The sequence below is a fragment of the Argentina silus genome (genome assembly GCF_951799395.1).
Source record: "Argentina silus genome assembly, chromosome: X".
Taxonomy (NCBI): Eukaryota; Metazoa; Chordata; class Actinopteri; order Argentiniformes; family Argentinidae; genus Argentina; species Argentina silus.
The window spans coordinates 28,567,500-28,578,905 of NC_139653.1; the positions used below are offsets into that span (position 1 = coordinate 28,567,500).

The 11,406-nt window shown below is 39.7% G+C and overlaps 1 protein-coding gene across 3 annotated transcripts; it reads right to left on the reverse strand.

Moving 5' to 3' along the window:
* Positions 1–1,914: 1,914 nt before the first annotated feature.
* eif4h (eukaryotic translation initiation factor 4h) lies at positions 1,915–11,134 on the reverse strand (the record flags this gene model as incomplete). Of its 3 annotated transcripts, XM_083695920.1 has the most annotated exons (8): positions 11,043–11,134; positions 7,961–8,148; positions 7,813–7,877; positions 7,610–7,703; positions 5,877–5,948; positions 5,349–5,507; positions 4,714–4,829; positions 1,915–3,159 (listed from the first exon to the last, which is right to left on the reverse strand). In XM_083695920.1, exons 1-8 carry the CDS (start codon positions 11,105–11,107, stop codon positions 3,139–3,141), a joined length of 780 nt encoding a protein of 259 aa, XP_083552046.1. In that variant the 5' UTR covers positions 11,108–11,134. The 3 variants fall into 3 exon arrangements, with proteins under 3 accessions (XP_083552046.1, XP_083552045.1, XP_083552047.1); XM_083695919.1 differs by lacking the exon at positions 1,915–3,159 and having other exon boundaries at positions 4,690–4,829; XM_083695921.1 differs by lacking the exon at positions 1,915–3,159 and having other exon boundaries at positions 4,690–4,829; positions 7,961–8,142; positions 11,043–11,120.
* Positions 11,135–11,406: the final 272 nt, after the last annotated feature.

Below are 11,406 nucleotides of genomic sequence, written 5' to 3' on the forward strand. Positions count from 1 at the left end.
TAGGCCAAAAACGTTCAAAGAAGGCTGCTCAGTCCCGAGGAACCATATAGCCGTGATTATGCGATGCAAGTAAAGAGTAACAAGTGTACAGTAAACATATCCCCCACAACATGTAGCGCCCCTTCTTGTGTGAATTGGTTACAATTATTCAAACGTATGAATGAAAAGTTAACGGAACGTGTAGTGCTTCTTTGATCAATTAAGTCTTCTTACAGCTTTGCGTTTATTTGAAGACGGTTTTGAGGTAGACATGTGTCCCAGAGACCTTTGTCTGAATGGGAATCCCCGCCAAATAAAGGTTGCATAAAAAACATTAAGCTATAATTCCGGTCAAAGTAGTCTAAAAAGGCACGCTTTGTGTTGAATCACTCCTTAATGACAATTGCATTGTACACATGTGCAAAACAAATATTGACTGATCAGGAGTTACCTCTGCTTCTTCTCGATAGGCCTGGCTCCCCCTCTGAATCCATGCCTAACCAAAGTGATTGATTGTGAGAAGTTAGAGCTGTGACGTGCTGAATAGAAGCTACTTTCACACTGAACACCACAAACAGCAAAGCAGTCTTCGCCATGTATCACATCGCTGTATCACAATACATATCCATACTTTGTTTATACCAAAGGACCTACAAGTTCACCACTTTACGCAATGTAATAGAGTGCTACTTCGATGTAATCAGTGCTGCTTTAGTATTACATTTTGTTAAGTGTTTAACATGCATATCAGTAAGACACCGAGAAGGTCAGACTGACATTGTGAACCATGCCGGTTATTTGAAAAGGAAAATCAGAATACGCAACGACTAAATATGTGGCAGACACACCGAAACGTAATTTGAGTTTAGAGCAAAGATTTATTGACAAATATGGTCAAAACAGTGGCCTTATACTGTACTTGGAACTTCCTTTTTTATGTGAAAGCAATGTAATACATGCTAGAATGTTTGATATTGATACCTTCATGTAATACAAAAAAAAAAAAAGCTTTTTATTTAAGCAGCGACAAAGATAGTAATTACATTTTGAGTTTTATTTAAAAGATTGTTCAAAATACCAAATCCTATAATGTTCATACTGACTTGTTAGCCTTATGCAGCTATATGAAGCTCATACCCTCAAAAATAAACTCTTCACTGGTTTATATGGAGTGAGTACATCAAAACGGAAAACAGCAAAAATACTTTCCTATCTATATCTTAGGTCAAACTAACCATGGCAAATTCATAATGAGAATTCAGTGTGGCATTCAGACACTCACATGAAAAAGGATCCAAACACTGCATGTCGCTACTGTGATTTTAAGCGCATAAGACACTGACTGCCTTCAATGGTATTTAACATAAACTCTGCATTATGTTGTAAGTGTGAAGGGTTTTCAATACAAGGTTCGCTGCATGCATTGGGGTAAAGAGATCTCCAATTTTTGCTGATGAGCATAAGAGACAGAAAGCTCTTTCAACACTTGCAGGCATAGAAAAAAACACTCATGGTATAACCTTTAATAACTTGTGTGCACTATTTTGAGTGTTCGAACCGAACAAAGTCCGAAGATATTCACATTGTGTCACATGCAAAAGAGATGTTTGACATTTTTTTGTATTAACTATGGCTGTAGTTTTAGATACTCTGCCTTGCAAAAGTTTTCACCCCTCTGCACAATTTTCGCATTTAATTAAAATTTTAGGCTTGGAGGCAACAAAATGGTACAACTGTGCAGGATGGTGAATACCTTCTACAAGGCACTGTGTATTTTGCTATCCCTATTAATTCAAGAAATATGTCCATAAAAACCTTAGACACTCTAATCCTACTCCTGTTACAACAGTATTGGACTGCCAAATGTGTTTTAGACATATTTCCAGAATGAATGGAGCCCTAATAGCATACTGGGGGGAAAAAAAAAGTGAAAAAAAAAGGCCACTGAGTATAGGGAGGCGACATATAAACTGCCTACCCTACAGTCAGATGAACCAGGGCAAAAAAATGAAAAGTAGAACACCCTTTTATCTGAACGGGGGGGGGAGGAGGGGGGGCTTCATTGCCATGACACATTCCCCCCAACCCAAAATTTAAACACATTCTTAAGAAATAATGTAGGATGATACATTTTATTGCCATAAAACAGTGTAGGAAAAATTAACCCAAAAAAAAAGAATAAAAACAGTGGATCTTTCTATAGTACAGTAAGAAAAAGGTATCACTTCCTCAATTTCATATCCAGTAAAATGTAAATAAAATGGTTGCAACACACAAAAACTCAAAAGAAATCTATACTGGATCTACTGGTAGGCAGACAACAGGGCATCTTTGCCCAAGTCTCCATTAGACAAATGAGAGCAGTTGATTTTTGTTCAGTAAGTTTCCTATGTTAATGTTGTACATTTTGCAGTGGTTTAAGTGATCCATTTTTTGTTGATATAATGCATAACTATTAAGCTGTGGAAGTAGAAAGTTACCAGACAAAGACTGTTGCAATAACCCATGTTTCAGATTTAATCTAGTGAGCATTTCATTTGCTCCTAACAAACAGTTTCTGCATCACTTCATTATTGCAGGAAGCTATTTTGCTTGGATTGAACAGACTAAGATCAAAAATCTTTCAAAATTGGGTTCCAGAATTACACAGAGACAACAATAAAGGTTCAGTTTCTCTTGGCAATGTAATCATTTAATATTTAAGACAGTGGAAATTTGAAGTTGAAATGATTATCATTTCACAAATAGAGCAGAAATTTAGATGGAAAATATATAAAAGACACCAAAGAGCAGCCTTGACTGCTGTATGTCTAAAACTGCAAATCATTGGTGAACACAAAGGATGCCTTGGGAAAGGTAGAGAAAATTACACATCAACGTCCTTACCCAAAGGCAACAGAATCAAACTGAAGCCACTGTCCAGAGTTCCTTTTGATGTGGGGTATAGGTCAGGTTGACATAAGCCTATACCCTGCCCCTCACGGCAGCCTTGGGTCCAACTGCTCTTTACCCAATTAGATGAAGACCTGCATTGTGTTAGCGAGCAGAGTGAGGAACCCAGCGCCTGACTTCCCAGCCAGTTTTCTTTGGGAGAAGTCTTTGAAAGATTTTTGGTGAACAAAGCCAGTAGATCCAGTGTAGCCTTCCAGAATAATGCAGTTATTCTGCAGAATCAGCACTCTTTGAGAATGGGAAACAAACAAACAAAACATATTGGTTAGAAATGCTCAGTTCCGGGACACAAATGTTACAAATGACCTAAAGGGATAGTTCACTATTTTACGCCATAATGTCAGATGTTTTCTTACCCTGAAAGTAGTCTATGGGTCAGGAGAAACTAACCTTTTTTAGCTACTTTACCTACTGCTAATAACAAAACAATGGGAGTGATAGGGACTAGTAAACTAGGTTCAAAAATTGTTTAATCTCAAAGTTACTTCCAAAGAAATCAGAGTTAATTTGATCATGACATTTTGAACTACTTTCAGGGTAAGGAACCATCTGACTAAGGTGTAAAATAGGAACTCTCTCTTTAATAATAGTATACCTTTAAACATAATTGGGTTATTAAAGGGATGGTTCAAGTTTTTCTGAGGAATTTTTGGCATGTCATTTAAACAACACTAATTTAGGGTCTGTTGGAATCCTGTCTAGAGAGGGCACTGGTAACTGTTAACCTATGCTGCGGTAGCAAAGTGCAGAACGGAACACCTTTCACTACTGGCCTATGAGGACAACTCAGTAAGATGATATTTAACCTAAACATGAGAATAGGCTGAACCATCCCTTTAAGCAATAGATATAATGACCTCAATGGCCCCACTAGTTACCTTTTGCACAGTTCCAAACTGATCACTGACTGTACGGCTAAACTACAAAGCATTTCAACACCAATTTACAGTTGGATGTCATGTGCTGAACAGAAACAAAATCACCACATTTCTGAACAAGCATAGTTGTCGGTATGTGTATAGGGATGATGGGGGCGAGAGAGTGTTGAACAAATTCTCTTAAGACAATGAAGGTATGATAACCCATAATTCTCAGCCCCATAAAGAGGCTCAGCAGCAGCTGCTATGAACCATACAAGCATCAGAGCAACATTTTTACATTTAAATTTTCCAAATTCACATTGTATTATTTTGTGGACAGGGACAATAATGTTGTGAGGATCAATGCTCACCTACATGGAAGCATAAAGACCACATCACACAATTTGTGTCAATAGACATCAATTCCAACACACCAAAGAGGGTCCACTACAGAAGGTTGTACTACAAAAAACATAATTAATTAACCATTTGGATTTTGCTTTTCAGCTCAATTATATCTAACTTCTACTGCAGTCAACGTGTGAATGAACCTTCCCCAAACAGAACTACAGCACAAAGCAGGCACTAATCACAGGGAAGCAGAGGTGTACGTAAAAACCATGTTAACAGTTTGACATGCATTCACAAGCTGCTCGTTTGTGTGGGTTGCAGGTGTGTTGTATCATTTTTCTTGAGTGTATGTGTGTTCTTTTGTCTTTTATTCCTTCATGAATAAATATTTTGCTCAAACTAAATTCAGAGGAAGAGGGTTTCTGTTCATCTCTGTCAGAAAGGAATGCCAACAGCAGTGTTAACATATCCCATTGGCATTGTTAGTTTTCTACACAGTCCCTCCCCTCCCGTCCCGTCCCTGGCTCGAAGGCCTGGTCACAGTCTCTTAGGGTTTCTCTTTGGGAATTACCTCCTCCCTCGGCTTGGCTCCACCGAATATGGCAGAGTTGGGGTTGGCGACTTGATTTAGTGGGGCAGCCACTGTGCGTGGCTTCAGCTGCAGCTTTGGTCTCTGTGCCCTTTCCTCTGCAAGAAAAAAAACAATATAAAAACAACAGATTACATAATTAGTCATTAGTCAAATCGCAAAACTTATCAGCTAAATGGCAAGTGGATAAGCTAAGTCAAGATAAAGGTAGATTTAGTCAAATCATAAGTCTACAAATTATCTTGATCAACACTGATCAAACAGTGAGAGAAAATGGTTTAAAACTAAATACATTAGACCTGAACTACTCAGTTTTAAAAACATATGCTGTGGTCTCCAAGATTCAGCATGCTAAATCTTACCCAACGACTGAAAGACAAGATCTGTAACCAAATTTGCAAAAAGTTAGCTGGTTAGAACCTGTTTTATAGCTAGCCGGATCAACCAGTGACCACTGGCTAACATTAGCATGTGCTTTTTAGAGATGGAAGCTATTTGCCCTGTTTACTGGACATAGCTAAATAACCTAAATATGCTCTTAAAAAACATCTGGATTGATCATCACAGAAATATATATATAAAAAAACAAAAAAACTGTAAGAAATAGATTGTGACACCGTCAGAGGGTTCTCTGAAATCTGTCCCCCCGCGAGGTGGTTGTGGTGGTCCATCTCTGTAGCGTCCCATGCCTCCGCCTCCTCCACCTCCCCTTCTATCACCACCGGGGCGACTGCCTCCTCGACCTCTTCCACCAGAGAAATCATCGTCTCTGAAGCCTATTAGAAATATAGGGAGGCAAAGTATGTTGGAGTGCACAGATTAGTAAGGTTCTTAAAATCTCCAGCCTTGCCCAGCACCTGGAGCAGCCCTGTAATGTGACTAATGAGAATGAGATGAAGCTGTGTGTGTGTGGGGGGGGGGGGGGGTTGGGGTGGGGGGGGTTGCAGAACCTGTATTCCTGAGGGGAGAAACATCATATACTGCATTTTCTAAAAATTATTCTGCAGTTATGTGCCATTCAAGTCTCTAAACGTGAGTAACTGGTGTTATTCGAAAATAATTGCACCATTCCAATCTTAGAAGGCTTAGTCTGGTGGTCTAATGAACCATTGGGACCAGCTAAACAGGTGGAACACTCATCGCACCTCCTCCAGACTGCTCGAAGTCATCTCTGGAATCCCGACCTCCTCTAGGACCACCACGAGGGGCACCTCGGCCTGTAGGGGACAGGGCTCAATTTAACACAGGGGGAAGACACCACCTGCTGGTAAGGAAGGGCTAGTGAAGCCAGGGCCATGCTAGTGGTAAGTACTACTGCTGCTAAAACCACCGTCTGTCTTCTTTTCTGGGAAAGTAGAGACAGACAACACTTGGTAGAGCTACTGAAAGAGGGTTGTAGAGGTAAATGCTATGCACTGCTATGCATGTACTAATGAGAGGAAAAAGGAGAGAAGTTATTAATATGTGTGAATGGATGAATAATGGAAAGTGCCAAGTATTCTCACTTCCAAGTCGGTAGCAAAACTACAAAACTAACGCCACAGAAATACAACAGGGCCGTAGGGCATTGCACTCACTCCTCCTGTAAGAATCTGTCATAGATGACAATTATATAACCCATTGAATTGGCATTCTCATCTCATCGTCCCACTATCACCGTAACAAATCAGCATAGCTTTTGGTAATTAATGATAGGGCTGCAACGATTAGTTGACTTTTGTAATTAGTAGAATATGTAAATGCTTCGATTTGCATATTTATGATCGACGAGTCATTTTTATTTTTTTTAAATATAAATTGCAATTCCTTTTAGTTGAACAACATATCACTGGTTCTGGTCCGTCTTTTATCACAGTCTTCCACCCCCCCCCCCCACCAATTCAAAACAACACTTAATCCCCCCCCAATTTTGTAAATTAATCATTTAGACCAATCGATTAATCAAATAACCAACAGATTAATCAATAACAAAATAATCGTTAGTTGCAGCCTGAATTGATGAAGATGTATTTCATGACAGACTTGGATTTGAATATGATAGTGAAAAGTGGTAGCTCATGGTCAATGTTAAAGAAACATCATTAACACATCTAGAAGAACATATGGTAAGGCCATACAAACACAATTAATTGTTTAACGGATGATAAATAATTATAAATATGGTTCATGCATCGTTTTCTGATCGGCCGGCATATGGCTCCCAAATCAAATGATTTATTTTTGATTTTCTAGTTATTATTTTTGCCAGGTATGAGCCACAAATTCGGAGTGCTTATTGCCCCAGTGTGATGTGTGTTGGCGCAACTATAGTAGCACAGCAGCTGAAACGTTTAAGCTGACAGCGGAGCAAGGGAGAGAATTCAGTTAGGAATTAGAGTTAGTTTAGATTTGTAAATGAGGCAAGACCTGATTAACAAAACAAAACTACAGATTTCATATTTTGTAGCTCAACTATCTTACAGCTGTGTTTAGTGCTGTTCAAGATACACATTGGCTGGCTGAGGTCTGACTGAGGTCTTTAAGGGGCAGTGTTCTATTTTAGGAAAGACAGAAGTTTAATCCATTAAACAATTAGTCAAGTTTGCATGGTCTAACACTTTACATTACAGCACTTGTATTACTATGGAATTGCACTTGTAAATACAGTGTAATAAGCATTGTGATAAACTACTCTTTGCTACACTGTTATTAACCATAAGTAAGCATCATAACACTTGTTGCACACTGTAATGTTATACAAGCATTGTCGTGTTAAGTGTGACCCCAAATCAACAAGTTGACAGGGTAGTCATCATATGTCTCCATAGTACATGAAATTGCATGAGAAACAGCCAAACACAATGAAGAAGTCAGAATTCCAAAGAGCACAAACAGGTACCTCTGTCATCTTTCCGGAAGCCAAATCCTCCAGCTCCCCTCTCTTGCTTCCGACCCTCTGCTATGTCAACCCTGAGTGACCGGTCTCCAAGGAGCTGCGGACAAGACATGGTATGCATTTATTTCATACTTATGACCCAGACGCATGAATATCTAAAAACACTACAGTTATGTAGTATGCAATACAAAAATGCAGGTACTTACAGCACCATCATACGTCAAAGCTTCTTTTAGGGATTCCAAGTCATCAAATTCTACATAACAAAAACCTGAAAGGAGAATTGAGATAATTCATATATCTTGATGGGGCTCCTGAAATTAGAGTTTTTACAAAAGTCAAACAGATGCTCACCTTTAAACTTGTCTGTTTCTTTGTCTCTGACTAGCCGGACACTCCTGACGTTGAGGTCTTTGAAAATGGCATCTATGTCTCCCTGTACAGTGTTGAAGGGCAGATTGCCGACATATGCTGTGTAGGGTGGCTCTGTGGGCATCTCCTTCTGCTTGCGGGGTCCTCCAGCGCCACCGCCACCCCTGGGACTGTCCGGAAACAAAATCCCCATGAGAGCAGAGCACAGCACAGCACAGACAAAAGACAGGAAGAGGAGCAGGCCATTCCCCATGTAGCACTAGCTGAGAGTATGATTAGTGACATAAGACAGGTTATTTACTTTCATATTAGCTGTGAGTTAAGGAGAAAACAGCGGCAGTAGCCGCAGCTCGGTTACTTTTCATGTGACTTTCTTAGAGCCTTTAATCTGTTCTGTTCACTCATTGGACCTCTACTGCTCAGACCCCCTACAAAACAAGAAAGCTAAAATCATATGCACCATTCTAATGCCCACAATGTTGAACACCACAGGCAAATATGGTAGGGTGTAAAGGTAACAAGTAAACAATGCTACAGAACTGCCCTATGTTTTATTTTTCCTCATTGGAAAGCAGTTACTTAACTCATGAGGAATGGTGCGGGGCTCTGCTGAGACTGCAAGGAACCAAATCTGACGAGGGTGCGAAGAGAAATGCAGATGGGGTCCTACATGCCTGCAGCATTCCTTTGGTGTCAAAGCAAAACTGGACGACGACGCATATGCAGGAGGTGCAGTTTATAGTTGCTTATATATCGGGGAAGGGAGGTTGGTCATATGAGTCTTTCCCAGATTTCAAGTACAGCAAGCTGTTTTATAAATAATTAATTTGGCTGTTGTGGTTTTAATCTTGACCAAAAATAGGAGAGGTAATTCTAATCATTTGGCAAATGTGTCAAATGAATTTGTTTTAGCTAGCACATTGGATACAGCAATTTCAACAGGAACATAAAAAAACAAAGCCAACATTTAAAATTTGATGTGACAATGTCTGTGGACACAAATCACAAGCTAGTTATTTTCCTATCATATCAACAAAACATGGATTCACACAGTGCAAAGTGAATGGCATACCCCCTGGCAAAATTCAAGGCGGTTTCCCATACACTGATTAAGCATAATTTTTTAAACTGGACTAACTAAAATTGCATTTCCCAGAGGAAAGACTTTCACTAATCAAGGTTTTATAAATCTGATTTCCAGAATTAAAATCCAGAGATAATCCTGAACTAAGGGAGGTCTTAAATTAGGCTGTGACAAAGGTAGGTTTGACTTCAGATAAGTCAATGGCAATGTTGGGAAATGACCCATGAATACCACAATGGGCAGAGGGCACAGATCTAGTCCAGGCTTCACCTTTTTTTCATTTGTGTTGAATTCATACAAACTGTAGTTTAGGTTATCTTAAACTTTGCTTTTGTTGCTAAATCATTTTTCTCAGTAATGGCGTGTTTCTACACAGCTTCGAGGTTTGTTTATTTAAAATGAACTAACAATTTTGAACATTTTCTCTTGATCTCCGTCCATTGTTTGGCCTATTCCTGACTTAATTTAAGATCTACTTGGGAGACTGCCCCAATGTGTCATGTGTCTGGTGCTCTCAATGACAAATTGTGCTCCATTCCATGTTTTTGAAACAACCTCACACAAACCATCTGGTTACTCCTTACTTTAGTCTGGAACTATGTAATCGAAGTTAAACACTGTTTCAGAAATGTTTTACTCTGGATTAATTTATGTAGAATTAGGCCGAGTTCTGATTTAAATTAAACTCGGGTCCAGGAAACTGCCCCTAGATGTTATTTCAAAAATGCATGCAGGGACACCAACAAAACCTAAACAATTGAGAAAATGCTATTTAAGATGCAAATGGCATACGATTTCAAGTTATCTGCTTTACGAGTATTCATCATTAGCAAGGGGTAACTATATTTCATTATTTTAACACTGAAAATAACACTGAGTGTCCTTTTTACTTTCTCATAATTTCATCATTGTTTATACTGTTTATATTTTCTAGTACTTATATTTTATTAAAACTTATTGTTGCACTACTTTGTGGCACTGTCACTTTTGCATTTCACTGTATACTTGACAAATAAAGAAGCTTGAATCTTGAATCCCTAAAATGCTAGCTGTGAATTTATCTGATACAATCGTCAATGCTGCAAACACATCATGTGGTAAACCTGCATGGCCGTGGCGTCAATTAGTAACAGTCGACTTTATGTACTGTGTGTGACTACCAGACAAGGAAGCATTTTCGTACAGTGTTATGGGCAAGTGTGCCACCACGGTAACTTACATACAATTTATAACAAATCGTGTGTGTACATTCAAAGCGCTGCATGAATAATGGGAGGCAGATCAGACTGACTGGGCCCAAATCGTAGCTAGCTAGCATGCCCCACAGCTTGGTTTGGCTATCCCACTCAATACAGTAACACATCAAATTAAAAAGCTGCTGGTGGTGGGCGAGGACAATTAACTCCGCGACGCATTTTTAACATTGAGGAATGTTGCAGGTTAACACCATTTTTTATTTGTGCTAGCCATATTCGGCCTTTCGACGCAGTCCCCGAGTTGCTGACAAGCACAACATGCAGCCCATGTGGACTGTTTTTTTAGGGAACGCTGGCGCCAAGTGCCCTGCTGGCAAAGCCTGTGATAATGATCTTAACAAGTTACTGCAGCCAACGCCAATCCAGCCAACTACTTATGTTTATCTAGTAGTATATCCGACATTATCAATGTTGTAAACATTTCGCACAGCAAACCTCAATAGCTATAGACATCTGGATGTAGCTAGCGACGCCACCGAGCTAGCGAGCTAGCTGTGATCAATCCACGAGTTTTCCCCGCCCTCAACACCGGTTTCCCATTCATGTAAACGGCGATTAGACTAGCTAACTGGCTAAAGGCACTGATGGCCCGAGTCCTGAGCCAAGGCCCATCTTTCAGAAGAAATTTTACAAACTCCTTGCATATACGAGGAACACTGGGGAGTATTTTCGTATCATCCTACGGCAATACTGACATAGTCAGCTCGCGCTGCTATTTTCTTACCCTCTCCCTCCACCAAAGCTACCGTAAGCCCGATCCCGGTCATCGTAGTTATCGTAATCCGCCATTGCCGTGATTGCTGTCCAGGAGAAAGCAGAGGGGTTTCGAAGGACCTTCAACATAGGGTAGCTGACTATTAGTTGTCCTCGCAGTGCCTGTTTGGGACACAAGTAACACTTTCAGCAAAACAAAGAGGATGCAATCTATTCTATGTATACTCTTTGGGTAAGGGTTACAGAAGTAAAGTCTTAATTTGAGAGGTGACCCTCCAACTACCTTTAGTACTCCAAATGAATAGTCATTTCTCAGTTTGTGAAGTGATCATTGTTCATGAAGTCAGCAGGCAGCATCTGTGCACTGATTAAAA